Here is a 19422-nt window from a genome sequence, read left to right as displayed (position 1 = left end):
TATCTCGTCAAGCTATAAGAAAGCTGTTTAGTGTGTTTTAACAACTGTCTGTTTTGGTGTTCTAATTTCTGCCTCCTTAAAACTACGACTCCTAGTTCATTGAGATGCATTATTTTTCTTTGATTTCTGTCTACTCATTGTAGTGACCTTTTCAAGCCATATTTTCATCAAAGACGAGACTCCATATTGATGATGTCAAGCATGAATGTATTGCTGGACTCTGTTCACAGGCTGTAAAGATAAGCATGTGCAAAGGTTCTCGCAAGATAGTCTCCTTGAATTTCTTGAAACTGGTCAATCCATAAGGCAGAGCAGGTATATCGAGCTTTTGCCAGGTCAGGTCCTAAGTGATGGGAGGATTTTCTGCTCGTTATGTAAAAAGGCAGATTGATAAGCCAGGATTTTTCTTATAAACTGGCTTTGCAATATTATTTGAAACATAATTAAAGCAAAACATCCTTATTTGGTTTGGACCGTATTTTGGTTTTAAAAAACCCTGTGCAAACATTGTAAATGGGTTAGGATAGCAGAATTTAAAGAGGGTCATAACTGTGTGTGGCAGTGAATAGAGTGGGTCATATTAAACATTAGCACATAATAAGCTCTTTTTCTGGAGTCCAGTCATGAGGCTTTGAAAACAAATCCTGCAAACAAGACAAAGCACTTTGACAGATGTTGCCATCAAAATCTGAACAACCGGTTTCCAGCCTGCAGCTGGAAAGAGTCACTGGGAACTTTGCAGTAGTTATTGTTTCTTTGCTATCTGTGACGATACACCACAGAGATTTCAAAACTGAGAAAGAAGATAGCCACAGGTACTGTGACTGTACTGTTGCATGTTAAAGCAGCAGGGTTTTGGGTAGGGTGATAAACAGCAAGGAGTAATGCTTGTCACTGCATCCTGGAGACAAAGAAATACAACTACACTAACAGTAATTATGTGGTAGAATTTCATTATAGAAGGTGATTCTTTTTTTCTACTCAGCATTAATTATGGTTCTTGGCTTTTGTAACAATTTTTACGGTGGGTTTTTTTGGTGGTTTTTTTTCTTTTTTTTAGGCAAAAATTGTTACAAGATTGCCAGTGCATTACTGGCAAGAGCATCTCTGGGTAACTTACTAAGGAGTTTCTCATTGCTTGCAAGTAGGAAAATAGATTGACAGGGCTGATAAAAGAACCCGAGAGGCCTTTTTGGCCTTTTCATCTCTTTCTTCTCCATTCAAGTCTGCTCAAGGGGAAGAATGTCTTGGTGGGATCATTTATTTGAGGATTTATGGACTGTCACAGAACAATACTAGGTTTGTTGTAGTAATTTCAACCAAAATGGAGGTTGAGGAATGGTAATCAGATGGACAGGCAAGACACAAGCAATATACACAAGGTGTGCTAGGATCTCTCTCGTTGTGATACCTCACCCATAGTCAGGTAGGCCTTATGATTTTACTTTTGAAGCTGGTCATAGCTTTTGTGAAGGAACTTACTCTTCTGGGGTACTAGCAAGCAAGCTTGTACTGGAGGGGCTTCAGGAAACTGTAGGTAGCATTTGACAGTGCTTGTCTTTTTGACTTCCTGTGTGGTTTCCTTGTCCACAGTTATACACTAGTTGGCCCTGCAACCATAGAGTGCTTAGCCAGTGGCGAGTGGAGTGTGAGCCACCAGCAGTGCCTGGCAGTATCGTGTGATGAACCACCCCATGTGGAAAATGCATCACCAGAGAGTGGCCACCGCCTCTTTGGAGATATAGCTTACTACTTCTGCTCCGACGGCTACAGCCTGGCTGATAATTCTCAGCTGCTTTGCAATGCAGAAGGGAAGTGGGTGCCTCCAGAAGGCAGAGAGATGCCCCACTGCATAGCTGATTTCTGTGAAAAGCCATCTGCTGTCTCATATAGCATCCTGGAGTCCATTAGTAAAGCCAGATTTGCAGCTGGCTCCATCGTCAGCTTCAAGTGCATGGAAGGCTTTGTTCTGAACACTTCAGCCAAGATCGAGTGCCTTCGAGGGGGCCAGTGGAATCCTTCTCCTCTGAGCATCCAGTGCATCCCTGTTCGCTGTGGAGAACCTCCCCACATTAGCAATGGCTATGCCAGTGGGGCCAACTACAGCTTTGGAGCAGTGGTGGCTTACAGCTGCAACAAAGGGTTCTACATCAAGGGAGAGAAGAAGCGGACCTGTGAGGCCACTGGCAACTGGAGTGGCAGTTTGCCCACATGCCGCCCAGTGTCTTGTGGAGAACCACCACAGCTTGAGAATGGCTTTATTGAGGTATAGAATGAGTTTTCTCATCTTCCTAGTACTGTAGCAAACTGAATATGACTTCATAATTGCCTTTGCTGGGGTTTTCTGTTTTGTTCTTCTGTTAAAACTGAGGAAGGACATGACTGGATTTAATAAGCAAAGGGAGGAACAGGTGGATTTGCAGCAGAATCATGTCTGAAAAACATGGACAATTCCATGGGATTTCCTATCTCAAAGTGGGTTTTCCATTAGGACACTCAAGATGCTATGTGACAATTAATTGATTTCGTCAATGTCTTACTCTTCATTTGTTTGGCCCATGGGTGCCTTTCCAGTGCCATCTGGAGACATTTGAAGTACCGTTGCCAATTCACAAGCCTTACTCTTTTCACTGCTATAAAAAGAATCTGATTTGCAATAGATAAATCACTTTAGGATATTTTTTCTCATTTTGATGCAAGCATACTTCTTTACTGAAGTCAGAACTTCTCTTTTCTTATAAGATTACATTGCAACAGTGCATGAAGTTAAAAATCTCCTGGTGGCAGCCCAAACCTGTAACAACTACTTAACATGTGTTGTGCTTTGATGCACAAGGGTAATACTGTGATAAGGAAGATCAAAAACAGTGTTGCAAAGATTTAATTTTGAATTTTTAAAGCCTTTTTTATTTTCTGAACATCCCCCCCTCCTTCCTTATATCTAGCTACGAGGGAATCTGCATTTGCTAAAAATTGGGGGATGTTGCACCCATTCCCTGCATGGGCTTCCAGCAGTAATAGCAACAATTTCTGTTCAGATTGCCACACAGATACATCCTCTAATTAATGCGTATCATTTTGTGTGTCTTCCTTAGGTAGGACCACTCCTCCAGATATTCCTTCCAGTCAGAGACATTTTTTAGTACCACAGTTAGAGCTCAGCCTGCAACTTTGAGGGGCTTCTGAGCTGGCTGCTCAAGACACTGTAGATGCATATCTAGGCATTTATAAACATCTCCCAGTAGTAGTACATCTGAGGGCTTCAGCCGTGAAAACACTTGTAGGCCAAAGAATCATATCAACAATAAGCCATTTCATGGCAGCTTCTTATGACCCATTTCTTTTCTGTCTTCATGTCTACACATCTTTTGATCTCATGGGTAAGGAAGGGGGGAAAGCAGAGGAACTGTTTTACAGCTTTCACCTTTAAGCCTTGAATTTTCTGTTTTGATGCTGCTGTCAGATTTCCTGACAGCAGAGCACATCATTTGAGGCAAGACATTCTGTGTCAGTTATTTGTATTCATTCCGTTGCAGACAGCCTTTACTGCTGACTGGGATTCAGCTAGAAGCTAGACCAAGAGAACACAAGAAATTAAATCAGTTTCCTATTGTCCCAATCACACATCTTCAGATATGTCCCTATCTTACCTGTTTTGCAGGAAACAACTGGACACTTCTTTGAGAATCAGGCAAATTACCAGTGTGAGTCTGGCTACCAGATGGTTGGGAGCTCAGTGTTTACCTGCCAAGCCAATCGGCAGTGGTACAGTGAATCACCTCCTTACTGTGTTCCCCTCAGCTGTGGTAAACCACCACCCATCCATCATGGCTACTCCAAGGGAGAAACTTTTGATATGGGCTCCAAAGTTGAGTTTTTCTGTGATGAAGGCTATGAGCTGATTGGAGATGTTTCTTGGACATGTCAGAAGTCTGGGAAGTGGAGCAAAAAGCAAAGCCCAAAGTGTGTGCCAACAAAATGTCCAGAACCACCCTTGGCAGAAAACCAGCTGGTCTTGAGGGAAGTGACTTACCAAGTCGGTGTTGTGCAGTTCTCCTGCAAGGAGGGTTATGTTTTGCATGGCTCCTCTGTACTGAAATGCTTGCCCTCCCAACAATGGAATGATTCCTTTCCCTTTTGCAAGGTAGTACAGTGTTCTGCACCTCCATACATCCCCTTTGGTGACCCCTTGACTTCATCCCTTCATTTTGGTAGCACTGTGAAATACATCTGCGTGGATGGTTTTTTACTGAAAGGAGAGTCTACCATCAAGTGCCAGGCTGATGGCTCATGGAGCTTGCCTTTGCCAGAATGTATTCCTGTGGAGTGCCCCCAACCAGAAGAAATTCAAAATGGCATTGTTGATGTGCAGGGCCTCACCTTCCTTAGCACAGCCCTCTATACATGTAAACCAGGCTTTGAACTGGTGGGGAACACAACTATCCTCTGTGGAGAAGATGGCCAGTGGCTTGGAGGAAGGCCAGCTTGCAAACCTATTCAATGCCCAAGGCCTATGAAGATCCTCAATGGCAAATACTCATTCACAAACTTCCATTATGGGCAGACTGTTAAGTATACCTGTGACAGAGGTTTCCAGCTCCAAGGGGAGGAAACGCTGAGATGCCTGGAGACAGGGGAGTGGAGTACAGAGGTTCCCTCCTGCAAAGCCATAAATTGCCAGCCCCCTCAGCCCATCGAGAATGGCTTTGTGGAGGGTGCAGATTATAGCTATGGAGCCATGGTCATTTACAGCTGTGTGCCAGGCTTCCAGCTGTCTGGCCTTGCCATGCAGACCTGTGAAGAATCAGGCTGGTCTAGCTCAACACCAACCTGCCTCCCAACAGACTGTGGCCTGCCTCCCCACATTGACTTTGGTGAGTACATGCAAGTGAGGCATGGGGAAAGGCGTTCGGCCCAGGAGAGCATTACAGAGAGTCCCTCTCCTTCACATACATTAGTGGCTGACAGTTTGAAAGATTTCAAAAGTTCTTTGAAGGTGGGCAGTGCAATGCAGCTCACCACTTTCTTATTTGGAACTATCATTTTATACTCATGTTACTCTGGCTACGAGCTTCTGGGTAACCCTGTTTTATCCTGCCAAGAAGATGGGGCTTGGAATGGCAGTGCCCCTGCTTGTGTTTCAATAGAATGCACCTTGTTATCACCCCCAGAGAATGGTTTTTTACACTTCACTGAGAACACGCTCGGCAGTGCAGTGCAGTACACCTGTAAGCCAGGGTTCATGCTTGTTGGCTCCAACACACGACTGTGCTTGCCAAGTCGGCAGTGGAGTGATGCTGCTCCATATTGCAAAGCAATAATGTGCAACTCACCTACCCAGCTTATGAATGGGAACGTAACGGGGGAAAACTTCACATACGGGAGTGTTGTTTACTATGAGTGCGATGCTGGATACCAGTTAAATGGTCCCGCAGAGAGAAGATGCCAAGAGAACCAGAAATGGAGTGGCAGTGAACCAATTTGCATTCCCGTTTCCTGCAGCCCACCACCAGTTTTGGAGAATGGTCAGGTGACTGGAGATGAGTACACGTTCCAGAGGCATACAGAGTACAGCTGCAACGAAGGTTTCCTGTTAGATGGGAGCAGGAGTAGAGTCTGCCTTGCAAATGGAAGTTGGAGTGGTATCACTCCAGTTTGCAAAGCTGTGACCTGCCCTGTGCCACTGCCTCTCCCCAATGGGAGAACCATTGGCTCAGATTTTGGCTTTAAGAAAGAAGTACACTATCACTGCGATGAAGGATATAGACTTCAAGGAGTCTCTACACTTACCTGTCAGAGTGATGGTACCTGGGACTCAGAAGCTCCACGCTGTGAGCCAGTCATTTGTGGACCTCCTGAAGACATCTCCCACGGCTTTATAAATGGCTCGGGTTTTACCTATGGGGAATTTGTCCAGTATGTGTGCTTCACTGGCTACAAGCTACATGGCAATCCATTACGTCAGTGTTTGTCCAATGGCTTCTGGAGTGGAAGTCTTCCATCTTGCCTACCTTGTCTGTGTCCTTCTCCACAGATTCAGAATGGGGTCGTTCTTGGCACAGATTTCAGCTGTGGGAAAAGTGCCCAGTTTCAGTGCCTGGAGGGCTTCAAATTGCTAGGGCCTTCTGAAGTCACCTGCGAGGCAGCTGGCAAGTGGAGTTCTGGGTTTCCTCGCTGTGGGCAGATTTCCTGCGGCTCTCCACCCATCATCCCTAACACATTTATCAATGGGAGCAGCTCTACAGATGAAAACACCATCATCTATACCTGCTTGACAGGTTTTGTCATGCAGGGGAGTCCGGAACTGACTTGTGTGGAGACTGGTGTCTGGAAGAAACCATACCCAAGCTGTGAGCTGTTAAGCTGTGGCCCACCACCTTCTGTCCCAAATGCAGAGGTTCTTGGGAACACTTACACCTATGGGAGCAAGGTCCAATACAGGTAAGAATGCTGCTGCCCCCTGCCATTCTGTTTCCTATAATCTCTGAAGCAATGAAGATAGAAGATTTATGCACTCTCAGTGCAAGTTTTTAAAAGAAGAGTTAAGCCCTGTCACATGCTAAAATAGACAAAGCCCATGTTCCCATGCACATATGAAATATTATTTGGACCGCTGTCAAAATTCAGGCAAGGTATTTCAGCCTGTTGGGCTGCATTTCATCACCTCTGATTTCCCATTTCCCCTTTGCATTCCTCCTCTTTTCTCAAACACAGGTCTGCACATTCATATTTTATTAGTAAGTAGGTGGCAGCAGCAGCCAGCAGGGTGTTCAGTTTTTCTCCCCTTTTGACACCCCTTCTACATCTTCCTCCTGTTTCAGGTGTCTGTTCTAATGCAAGAGGGACTGATCTCCCTCTTATCCGGGTTTCTGTACTGGAACACTGCACTGTCAGCAAGTATTGCTGGTGCAAAGTTACTCCTTTGTCAGACATGTGAGAAAGGGGTTTTTGTTAATTTACAGAAGTGTGCAGAGTGCTGATCTCTTTCTCCAAAGTGAGGAATTCTTCAGCAGAAGAGGAGATATTTTTTGGCAGTAGAAGCAAATAATAGTATGAGACAGAACTGGGAGATGTCATGTGGATGAATTTAATGGTATCAGTCATTTCCAGACATCTTCAACAAGGTGAAGGGGGTGCTTGCATATGCCTTTCTACTAGTGAACCCAGTTGTGCAAGCCATTCAGTTGCTCTTGTGGAAGCACCATGTGGAACAGAACAAATCAGCCTTAAATACGTAAGGAAATTGCCTGTGGTCAGCCTAAGGCTCTGTTTGTTCTTGGAAGAAAGTGAGATCATTCTTAGAATTGCTTGGCGCTGTCGGACTGTTTTCCTAACCAAAAGCCCTCTTTGCAAAAGGGAGGTGCAGTGCTGGAACTGCACTGAAGCGTTCAGCACTGAAGCCATGAACTCACTTCTCATTGTGGCGCTGCAGCAGCATGAAGCAGCCAGAGGTGAAGTCTGAAACTTCCAGCTTTTGCGATAGAATAAATTCAGTCCAGGCATGCTTCTTAGAGGGTTACCTTGAAATAATAGAGAAATCCCAAGGTGTGCTTACGAACAACTAAGGCTGAAAAGTCTGACTTTGTTATTTATGGGTTAGCACATCCCTAGCTGTGTCTCTGTGGTCAGGTCTTCATGCTGTGTTGCAGATGCTTGGAAGGCTACACAATGGTGGCAGAGGTGGACGTATGCATTTGCCAGGAAGATGGACAGTGGTCTCCTAAGAGTATTTCCTGTTGCCCCAGAAAGTGTCCCCTCCCAGGAAATATCACCCATGTAATAGTACTTGGGGACAACTTCACTTTGAACAGAAACATCACTTTGTCATGTGTAGAAGGCTATACTCTGGTGGGAGCAAGCACATCTACATGCAAGGTATAGTGTTACTGGCACTGTTTTATTTTGCTGGCTTTGTTGAATTCAAGAATCTTCTTCCTGCCCATGTTAGCTTTTGGCCCTTAATTGCACGCAAAAATAAAAATTTAGAGCATGTCCTGCAAAAGAAATACCATTCCTTGTTGTCCAGTAGGAGCAATTATTAGTTTTCCATGTATAAACATTTAGAACTATAAATTATTTGTTCCTTTTTCCATAAAAAAATAATGCTGTCCTTTAGAAAAGCATTCCTTTTGTAATTTCAGGGAAAAAATCATGTCCCAGATTGTAAAAAATTAGGTCCAAGATTTCAAATGTATTTTGTGTGTCCAAGATTTCTAATGTATTTTGAGGATTGCATGCAGCGTTCTTTTTCTCCAGAATAACAGGCAGCACACATTTTAATCCACTGTGCAGTTGTAGCAACTTGAATCTTCTGTAAGTTAAAGAGTAAACATCCTCATCAGTTCTGCTAGTAACCTCTTGTCATAGCAGCTATGGACAACCTTGACTTGAGCTTGTAAATAGACTCTTTTAAGTCAATAAGTCTGCTTACAGTAGAAAAGCTAAGCATGTATGTTTTTGCAGAATCAGCTCTTCATAAGGAAAGCTTTTCCCCTTATTTTGCTGTCTCAAAGATCTATGGAAGTAGCAGTAGGGTGGTTTGATGAGTGTCTCTTCAGATATCCAACTTCCCTTAGAGATCTTGGCAAGGCAGCTGAAGCACTTAGTTATGCAATCAGGCATCTGTAGTTTTCATTCTTCTCCTGATGCGTTCCCTGAGCTATTAGGTGACCATGTACAAGTGAACTTGCTTTTCCAAACATCTATTTCTCCATGGACTTTTTGTTCCTTCTGTCTTTTAAGTCTAAGCTGAACATTCCTACCAAAGCTGTGCTCCAGTCTGTGTTGACATCTCTAAAGTGTTACTTAAATTACTGAGTTTTACTAAGGGTTGTACAGATAATATTACATCAACCACATCTGTATACCCACCGCCACTGAATGTGTTTACTACGATTTTGCTAACTTGTTCATTTAAGTATGAATTAAGCATGTAAAGTGGTGCCTTCACACTTCTAATTACATTTATTTTTCAGGAGAGCGGCATTTGGGTGCCACCATTCTCTGATGACATCTGCATTCCTGTGTCCTGTGGGACCCCAGAGTCTCCAGACCATGGATTTGTGGTTGGCACTAGATACAATTACAAAGACGTGGTTCTTTATAAATGTGATTCTGGCTATGAATTACAAGTAAGCAAGCTCAAATCTCCACCACTCTAAACCTTTAGTTGTCATTTTCAGTTCTTATGAGATGACTGTGAGAATGTATTGTGTCTGGTACATATTGATATATTCCCTTAACTGCCACAGAAGTTGGATATCTGCTGTTGTTGGTACTGTCTGTAGGAAGGCTCCTGGTATGTCTGGGGTAGTTCTTTAGCCTTGCAGTACTTTGGTTTGTTTGTTTGTTTTAACTGAAGGTTGTTTCAGTCCTCTACAGATGTAGCATTATATACACTTGTTACCATAAAGAATTGAAGAGTTAATTTCTCATGTATTGCTCTCTTCAATTCACCCAGTCAGGAGTGAATTCACTCAGTCTCCCAGTATAAAAATGAGCAGAGTTTAGAGAATGCTTAGATAACAATGAATTTTATTTGTCATGTATGTAATACCGCTGGGGATGGAGGGGTGGGTTCATATTTAGTCAGATAGATGGAATTGCTATTACAAGTAATTTTTGGCAGTAATAAGCCAGGACTTTCATACAGTCAAAAGTGCTCCCAAGCTTTGTACTCCAGCTTCGCTATCTAGTGTCAGTCTGTCTCCCAACTGTTGAAGTCATGCTTTTTTTCCTTTAGGAAGCAAATTCCGTTGTGTGTGATGCCATACAACATGTCAGATAGCTGCCCTTATCAATGGGTTTGCTTTGTAATGGAAGTACTTTACTTCAAGAGACAAATTTAGATGTTGTTCTTCATGTCTTGGAATAAAATAAGAAATCAATCTTGGGCTATTAGATTGGCTATAAGGCATATACTTAAGAAAGAAATAACATTATTTATAAGCAAATTTAAAGAATGAGTTGTTTGGGATGTGGTCAAAATCAGTATGCTATGTTTATAAAACACAACCTTGTACTGTTGTTGAAAAAATCCACTAGTTAGATTTTCTGTGAGTCATGGAAGGAGGAAATTGGTCGTTGTAACACATTCCTAGGAACAAGAGTGGTAAAACTGAACAGAAAATTGATGCTCCAGGAGAAGGGCAAGAGAATTGACTAAATGGCCCCACAAACTTTTAGTTTATAAGCAATACTCATCACTTTGCAGGAAGGAGCCATACTTTAAACTCTGTTAGTAGACATGGGCTATAGCATTTAACTATCTCTTTACGTGGGTTGCACATGGAGGGAAAACGTCCTGGCCTTGCCTGGATGCTAGAGCTGGTGGAAGAAAATAGCTGACAAAGTAAAGTTGTTCTTTGAGCATTTACTTTTGTTTCACAGGGTGATACAGAACGGACTTGCCAGGAAGACAAGCTTTGGAGTGGCACAGTGCCAGTGTGCAGAAGTATGTTCCACCTGAGTTTATAAATTACTGTTGGTCAAGTTACACAATTACACAACAGGAAACACTAATGTTCATTTTCCTTTATTATTCGTACTGTCTGCATTTGCTTAAAAACGTTGGTAAGTACCATTGATAACATCCTGCAAAAGTTGCAGAATTGCTGGTGTGTGCCAGTAATAATAGGAAGGAAATCACTACACCTTTCTGCCTTGCTCCTGTATCCCTAAGTAAGCTGTGCAGACAGTTTCCAAATTTAAATAATTCTGATGCTTGAGTCATGATTTCTGGGATTACTGAAGACCTCTGAACATGTTAGTTGCCAGGAGTTACAGGTATTTAGTGTCCTCAAATGTAACTCTGTGGATACTCATTCTCAAAGGTATTTCACTTCTGTGAGATGTCTCATGCCCATTGACTGCACTGCCAAAAGAGGAGATGTCTACAGAAATACTTGCATGGACATCAGCTGTTGGCTGTAAGTGGCTATAGTGGAATTTCATGAGGCTTCCTGCCATCACAGCCACAATAGATTTTGTCTTTTAGCAAGAACTAGAAGCACCAACCGTGATACTGTTCTGTTATACAGGGGCAAATATCTGGGAATGCCCAGATAAACTGTTGTCTTTCCCTGTTTCTCAGAGTAAGACCTGTGGAGTAGCTGTGAACTGGATACAACATATGCATTATATCTGATTGGAACATATTCCTCATGTTACAGGGGTTTCATGTGGGCTCCCGGACATGATAGAAAATGGATCTATTCAAGGAGAGGAGTTTCTGCTTGGCAGTGAGGTATTTTACAGCTGTGACCCTGGCTTTGAGCTACAGGGACCAAGCCGAAGGATTTGCCATGTTGACAAAAAGTGGAGCCCCTCTGCCCCTTCATGCAAGCGTAAGTAGCAAGCACAGCAACATGGTGGCAGCTTTCCAGGAGAGCCAGGGAACAAACCGAGAGAGTGCTTTTGCTGGCTTCCTCCCAGTCTCTCCCTCCAGCTGCAGGGCTGTGACAGGAGGAGCCAGGGTAAAAGCTAGCAGAGAAGTTCTCATTGACAGCTCCAATCTGAGCGGAAGGGAGCTCCTTTTGGCACATAAAAAATGTACAAGCATGGAGTCATGCTCAGGTCAGTAGGGGACGAGTGTGGTCTGCTGTGTTTGCTGTGCTTTGCCTTGTGGTGTGCAGGGCCCTGGAAACCATGTGCTGGGATGGGTTGCCTCTGCTATGCCAAGGCTAATATGTCCTGCCTGCTCTGTATGTCTGGAGGTCAGGACTCTGCTCCCTAGGATCAAATCTTGGCTTTCTGTGCTGCAGAAGGTGAGAATTGTGGGAGCATGCAAAGAAGGATTTATGACTTATTTCATACAGCTTATAAACAAAATGCCAAGTATTAGTCTTTACCAATAAGGCATTTTCTGCCTTCTCATGGTGATGTCATAGTCCTGCCGCTTGCATTCTTCTCTCTCACCTTTGACTAGTTTGCCTGGTCTCCACAGTAAGTGTGGGTCAGGGGGGAAAAGATCTTTCTTAACTCCTGTCATATATTCTTGGGGACATCTTGAGATTGCCTTCCAGTGTATAGAGAGCAGAGGAGCCTGCAAATGCACCTTCTGGCCTGCTCTGGAGAAATATTCTGGGATCACTCTTATTGAACACACTGTTACCATAAAAGTCAGTCAGAGAAACTCTGTAAGGCTCGATTGGAGTTTTAGAAAGCAGCATTCTTTACTGCAGCGCTGGGCGCACACCCATCACTTGCCAACAGTGGCTATACATTTAGCGTACTCATGCATGTTTACAGCTTTTCCAGGGAATTATTTACATATTCATTGTATTTCCAGGAACTGATTATGGTGTTTGCATTCTAATTACACATGCACTTTCTTGTGAGTGGGGGTCTCTGGTGGTCGCTGACCGTCTTCCTCACTGTTTACTGCATGACCTCAGTGCTTGTGAATGCTCACACGGTCCTAGTGCTGGATTAGCAGTGGTATCTCCTTGCTTCTGTTTTGTGCCAGTTTCGCTCCGTTTCGGGCGCCACTCTGCTGTCTTGAAGGCTGGCATCCTTGGCCTTATTTACTGTCTCCTTAGTTGTTGTCAGTCCCACAATGTTCCTTCCCCCATCAGCCAGATATTCCTTTCTCTCTACGTATTAGCAAGTTAGAACAGTTTGCTCTATTTTACTATGTTAGTTTAAAGCCACACACACTATTGTTAGTTTAAACATATAATTTAAGCCTACAACACCTAACAGCTTATAACACCATCAGATACATTTGAACACATTCTCTCTCAGGTGCCTGCAGCCTGAACCCCAGGAGAGAGGACAGGCAAGGCATTGTATAACCCTTCTCCATATAATGCTTCCACAGCTGCTCTCTTCCCATCTTTCTGTTGGTTCAGTGTGTGAACAGAACCGTCAGCATGTAACAGATAAGACAGAATGGCCTTTGTTGCCTATATAAAGCCAGAAAGTTTTCTTCTCTCTAGGAATTACTTGTGGAATGCATCCCTCCATAGAAAAAGCAGAGGCCATTTCTACAGGAAGCACATACAGGAGTAATGTGACCTTTGTGTGCAACTCTGGATACCATCTTGTTGGGCCCCAAAATATCACATGTCTTGCCAACGGGAGCTGGAGTAAACCCTTGCCATCATGTGAAGGTAACTGTTCAGTTTCGTGGCCTGGTATGCTCTGGTCTGGGATAAGCAATAGCTCCTTGCTTGCGCATGTATATCATATTATCATAAATCTGGTTTGGGGAAGAAGTTCTGTTATGTGCATCAGAAAAGGTGCTTGAAAAATGAAATGTGTCACAAGGAACACTGCCTGTTTCCAAGCCAGAAAGTGCCTGGACATTTTTCCTAGGGTTTTAATCTGCGGTTTAACAAGCTTAATGAGAGATGAATTTATTTGCCATCTCAGAAAATCAAACCCCTAACAAAAGCTGATAGTCTGCGAGGACAAGTAACTTTTCTCCCAGCAGCCTTCTGTAGTCAATTATTATGTTGATATTCTTTTACTTATCTTTGGGCACTAAGGATAGTCTCAGTATTTTAGCCTTTAACCTCCACAATCCTCACATGAACAAGCACCATGAATGTATGATTTTGCAAATGACTGCTTTGAGGTGCTCCCTTAGCAGAATGAGAGTGGAGCGAGATCTGTCTGTGTCATGCAGAGTGGGTGGAAACAAGGTTATCAACACAATCCCAAGTTTAAACAGATAGCCACTATTGCTGGATGACTCTGTTCAAAATGTAAAATATATAGAAGCTTATTAAACTGCAGTATCGTTAACTTTTAAGTATCAGTGTTCTTCATTCCTGGCCTCTTTGCCATGAAAATACTGAGCCTGGGCTTCACACTTTTTCTTTCCTTACAGAAACACACTAGTTTGATTCTTGCCCATCACACTTCCTTTCAGGCTGTTGTCCCTGTTGCATGTACCTCAGATCTCTCAAGCTAGATGCTACACCCAGCATCCTGCTTGCTTTTCTAGCTGCTCCTGGCATTCATTCGTGGAGCTGACATGTTGATGTCTCCACACCCAGCTACACATATAGATTCAGAGGGGACTAGCATGCTGCGACAGCTTCACCAAAGTAAGACCAAATGGAAGATGATGATCTTCCATTCGAGGCAGGAGGTTAGGTTCCTGCCACCAGAGCCATGAAGACTGCATGAGGGCTAGGAACCATCAGATGCAGTGTTGGGAAACCACACAGTGCAGACGTCATTGTGCCCAGGAGAGCCTAATGCATTGCAGACTCCTATAGCAGCAATCTGGAAAGTTGCTAGGGGACATCCACAGAAAAGTCACACACTATCAGTGCTGAATAGATATCAAGAAGACCATCTTGAACAATGCTGAGCACAGCTATTTCACCAACTCCTCTCTTCCTCTTGCCTGATGGCCTTGTCTCTGTCTGATAGTTTAACCTTCAGTGATCCCATTACACAGACCACCTAGGAAAATCAAATGGAAAATGTGGCATAGAACAGAGTCTCTTGTGTAGCAGTAGTAACCCGGTTTGGACTGTCTGCCTGCTGGCTTGATAACCACAGCTGAGAATCTTGAGGGGAGCAACTAGCAATAGCAGTGTCAGCATCTTGCACCAAACCTATCCTGCATCTCACTGATATTTCTTGTGAGGTGAAATGGAAGGTGCAAGAGGCTGCAAGTTTCTGGGGTATCTCTCAGTGTCAAGAAAGAAGCATTTCCATGTTCTGACCCAGTATGAACTCATAAATTTGTCTTCTCCTCCCCAACACTGCCACTTTTTGCTGAGCTTAAAAATGTGGCTGTGGCTTTTCTCTGTCACTGGGTGGAGCTCCTTCCCTAGGTTGGCTACGTTGCCTTCCTAGAGCTGCTGAACTCTCATCAATGCTCTTCATGATTTATTAGTCTGTGGCTGCTACTTTAAATATATTATCTGAGTAATTCAGGAATTGTTGGAAGTTCAGGTCTAATATCAAGCTGAATTAATAAGAGCTCTTGCTTTGCAGAGACCAGGTGCAAAGTTCCAGTTTCCTTGCTGAATGGGAAGGTGATTTATGAAAACAATACGGTTGGCAGTACAATAGCATATTTCTGCGAGAGGGGATACAGCTTGGAGGGGGAACCTGCAGCAGAGTGCACAAGAGATGGAAGATGGAGTAATCCCCTGCCTCTCTGTAAACGTGTGTGTTTGCTTTGTATTGAAAAAATGGTCTCAGTTTGTATGCACAAAAGGCTAGGCTGCTATTCATTTAAACTGACAATAAAGGAGAACAAATTCTGCAGATCTTTGTGGCAATGTACTGTAATTTTCTTCTGGAGTGGCCATGAGCAGAATTTGTCACTTGTAGTTTAAAACATTGGTTTGGCCTACGTTGGGAGATGTATTGGTGTGCAGCCCAGAGGAACAAAGGCAGCAGTTACTGAGAGATGTTAATCTTGTCTGAGTGGTTTTTTGTGACAGTGAAAGAACAAGCTGTGTTCTGCATAGTTCCCTTTAGTTGAAGAGCTGATATAAAATGGAGTCAGTTGTAGTCGACCACTTGATGTATGAGAAGCAGATAAAAGAAGTTTGGAGAAGGCAAAAGGGAGACTTTATTGTTGTCTACAATTGACTATTGGTAAAGTGTAGAGAAAAAAGAGCCAGACTCTTCTCAGCGGTGCACAATGGTAGGATTAGAGGCCATGGATGCGAAGTTACAACAAAAGAAGTTTCAGTTATGTGTTTGAAGAAACTTTTTACCCTAACAGCATTGAAACACAGGAGCAAGGGATCCGGACAGGACTTGAAATTTCCATCCTTGGCAATACTCAAATTTCAGCTGGTCAAGTCCCAGAGCAACTTCTGACCTAGTAGGGCCTGCTTTGAGGAGGTTGGACTTCATGGCTGTCTAAATTACTCTGTGAAATAGCACCTTATGCACACGTGTGCTGTGCACACACACCCACAATAGCTTTCCTTGTTGCTGTATGTGTTTGTAACTAATTTTAAGATCTGCTGTAGTCTTAGAGTGGTTAATAGAGACATTTAATTTTTGTAAGGACTCATAGGATTTTAGTTTCAGAAAACTGGCATCAGTCTCTGCTATATATAGAGTCCAACCTTATCCACATTCATACTGAGATCAATATTCCATGCGAAAGTAACTCATCAAGCCTACAACCAGCAATAAATAAGATTATCAGAAATTCTAATCCCTAATGAATGTTATTGTAAGTCTCTGCTCAGACACCTGTATTTTTGCTGCTCTTGTTTGATTGAGCCCCTCAGAACAAGAGTAGGATAGGTCTGGTTCCTTTTTTATAGTAAGGTTATGGTAAACAGGAAGGTCAAGAGAGAATGGTTTGTTTCTAACAATTAGGTTATTCCCCTCTTAAATTCTTAGTATGTCTTCTACTGGCATTAGTAGAGTATGATAGCAAGCCATGTGACAGCAGAGCATCAAACCTTTTATTTTTATTATTTTATATCCCAGATCTCATAATTTTACTAATTAGACTTGTGTGCAGCATCCATTTCTATTGCTTTTCATATGATTTGGGTTTGAAATTTGCAGAAACTATTCTAAAATATCCTCTTCCTTTCCTTCTTCTTTTCCCTCACAACCTTTCTTTGAACAGCAAACCCTTGTCCTGTTCCTTTCGTAATCCCAGAGAATGCCCTTCTGTCTGAAGTCGATTTTTATGTTGGTCAGAACGTATCCATCAGGTGCAGGGAAGGCTACCAACTGAAAGGACAGTCTGTGATCACCTGTAATGCTGATGAGACTTGGACTCCAGCCACAGCTAAGTGTGAAAGTAAGTACATGAGGTACATCTCCACAGGGCTTGGTACTCTCCACAGGGCTGGTAACCACAGCTGTGTCACACAGGGGAGTGACAGCATGGACTTGTCAGCAAAGCTCTCCACCTAGGTGCAGTTATTCTGGGAGAAGAGAGCTTTTGTCTGCTATTGCCATTTGAAGAGGTGGATTGCTTCAAGAGATTCAGGCATATAAATGTGACCTAAGAAGCTCCACAGAAGAGCTATTTCCTCTTTTTTGTAACAGAACTATTTCTTTAAAAGGATCCAGAATGTGTCTGTGTGGGTTGATGCCCCAAGAGCATTTGTCCCGCTATGTACTAGGACCTACTGTACTTTTCTTCTCAATTTACCTTTTGCCAGCACTGGAGCTGTGATTGGTTACTGTATACCCTAAATATTCTGAGAATTACTTCTGTGAGATTATGGGTGATGGGACGATGGTTGTAGGGAGACGTGCTGCCTTTTATTGTATTATTGGCACTAACAGGAGACCTAAGGTCCTTTTGAAGGCATGTCTGAAAGTTTCCTGGCTTCTTGCAAGCAATATTGTTTAGTTCAGACAATGATGTCACCTCACTCTACAAATCCAGTCTCATATACATCCTTGGGACCATCTGAAAGTTTCTGGCCTTATGATGGATATATCCATTGTTGCATTACCTAAAACTGCTATTTCTGTTCATCTCCGCGCTCACTGGGTGTATGTACAGATTCTTCACTGAGAATCTGTGTTGAGTGGACTGTCAAGAAGTCCTGCTTTTCGATTTCCCACCAGAGGTGTCTCCCTGGCACCTCCCAGCTCCTTTGTGCACAGCACTGTGTCCAGGGTTAGGAAATACCATGTTTCAAACTATTGCAGCTCACCAGCCTCTGGGTGATTTCTTTTGTTTAGAGATATCTTGTGGCCCCCCAGCTCACACAGAGAATGCTCTGATTCGTGGTAGCTTCTATCAGTATGGAGACATGGTCACCTATTCGTGCTACAGTGGGTACATGCTAGAGGGGCCCCTGCGGAGCATTTGTTTAGAAAATGGAACATGGACAACACCACCTACCTGCAAAGGTAAGTCTATTTTATGAACAGCAGCATATCTTGCCATAAGCACTGAGGTGTCATCCTAGCTGCCGTAAACACAAAAGTGAATTTTTTTGCTAGTTTCGGTACATTCATAGTTTCACCCAGTGCATTTTAAAGTGCGGGATGTTGCTTTATTTCCAAGCGGAAGACAAGGCTTCCACAATTTTTCTCTTTAGTCCTTGCTAATCTTACAGATCCCTTTGATACAATGTTGTATGCCATACCTAAGATCCTCTCTCCTCACATCTTCTATGAGAAAGTGACAGAACCAGTCATTTTTCTGACATGCTGAGCTGTTTCAGATAAGCACTGCCAGCCGGTTTTTCACAAAGATGAAGCACTGCAGAAAAACAAAGAGGTAGAGTGGGTGCTTAGCCTCTCAATGTGTTTAGAGCATGGCAGCACCTGAAAATCGTTTTGCAATAAAATATTTCAGGTTTTATAGGTTGACACAGCTCACTAAAATACACAGCAAGGACTGCAGAAAATTAATGTTTTTAACAAAATAGCAAAGGCAAAGTCTAGCCTTTCCACCTTTGGCATACCAGCAGGAAAATGTCACTTTCTGCTTTGTTTAAATTACAGAATTAACTCTTCCATACAGAAGATTCAAATAAATAAAAATCTTTTAACAGAAAATGGAGGAAATTAATACAAATCATAGATGACATGATAAACTAAACAGTTAAATATAATCATTTTCAAACACTAACTTAAAACCAAGGATGAGGCATAGCAAAAAGGTTTCAGGGTCACAGGGCTTTAAGGGAAAAGACCTTGCCATCTGCCATTTTCACATCAGAAGCTTGACTAGGCTGCTGCTGCTGCATAGCTATAGAGCAGTGAGTTAGCTGCACCCTGAATTCTTATCTCAGCTGGTGTAACAGCAGCCATACTATGGTTAGGTATTTTTCTTAGAAACGTGAGTATTAAAAGCAAAAAACCTCAGGGCATATCACTGGCCAGTCACTAGCAGCCCTATTCCCTGAGCTTCAGAACTCCCACAGAAGAGGAAAGGTGCCAGAATGCTCATCTGGGAACATTAGAGCCAACATCCAAGTTGTCAGGTCTGTCTCTTCTCGTGCAAGTCTCAGTTCCCCATAGAAGCAACAGTACTTCCTCCTTACTTGGCTCTTTACCTCAGTCTTTAATAGTCACACCAGCCATCCTCAGGGTGCACAGTTCCCTGAGTTGGGTGGCAGAGATGGGGAGGTGATTGAAGTTTACATAATTCAGGAAGAAATGGTTAGTAACCTCCTGCTCCACTTAGACACGTACAAGTCCATGGGGCTGGAAGGGCTCCACCCAAGGGTGCTGAAGGAGCTGGCAGAGGAGCTTGATAGGCCATTCTCCACCATTTATCAGCAGTGGGCAGGTGCCAGAGGATTAGAGGTTGGTCAGTGTGATGCCTATTTACAAAAAGGGCAGAAAGGAAGGCCCCTGAAGACTACGGGCCTGTCTGGCTGATCTCAGGGCTGGGGAAGGTCATGGAGCAGATCATCCTAAGTGAGATCATAAAGCATATGTGGGAAAACGGAGGGATCAGGCTCAGTCAGCACGGGTTCATGAAGGGCAGGTACTGCTTGACCA

General features: G+C 43.2%; 1 protein-coding gene across 1 annotated transcript in view; it reads left to right on the top strand.

Annotated features, from left to right (window-relative positions):
• Positions 1-17817, top strand: part of SVEP1 (sushi, von Willebrand factor type A, EGF and pentraxin domain containing 1) — a gene marked incomplete at both ends in the record, with an annotated part of 67088 nt that extends 49271 nt beyond the window's left edge. The window contains 8 exons of the mRNA XM_010018170.1: positions 1594-2266; positions 3662-6441; positions 7650-7875; positions 8976-9131; positions 10390-10453; positions 14959-15132; positions 16571-16747; positions 17647-17817. Coding sequence (XP_010016472.1) covers positions 1594-2266; positions 3662-6441; positions 7650-7875; positions 8976-9131; positions 10390-10453; positions 14959-15132; positions 16571-16747; positions 17647-17817 — 4421 coding nt within the window. The remainder of the gene's footprint in view (positions 1-1593; positions 2267-3661; positions 6442-7649; positions 7876-8975; positions 9132-10389; positions 10454-14958; positions 15133-16570; positions 16748-17646) is intronic.
• Between the last annotated feature and the right edge of the window lie 1605 nt (positions 17818-19422).

Source organism: Nestor notabilis, unplaced genomic scaffold (genome assembly GCF_000696875.1).
Source record: "Nestor notabilis isolate BGI_N333 unplaced genomic scaffold, ASM69687v1 scaffold12397, whole genome shotgun sequence".
Classification (NCBI taxonomy): domain Eukaryota; kingdom Metazoa; phylum Chordata; class Aves; order Psittaciformes; family Psittacidae; genus Nestor; species Nestor notabilis.
This window is presented reverse-complemented; position numbering and strand designations above follow the sequence as displayed.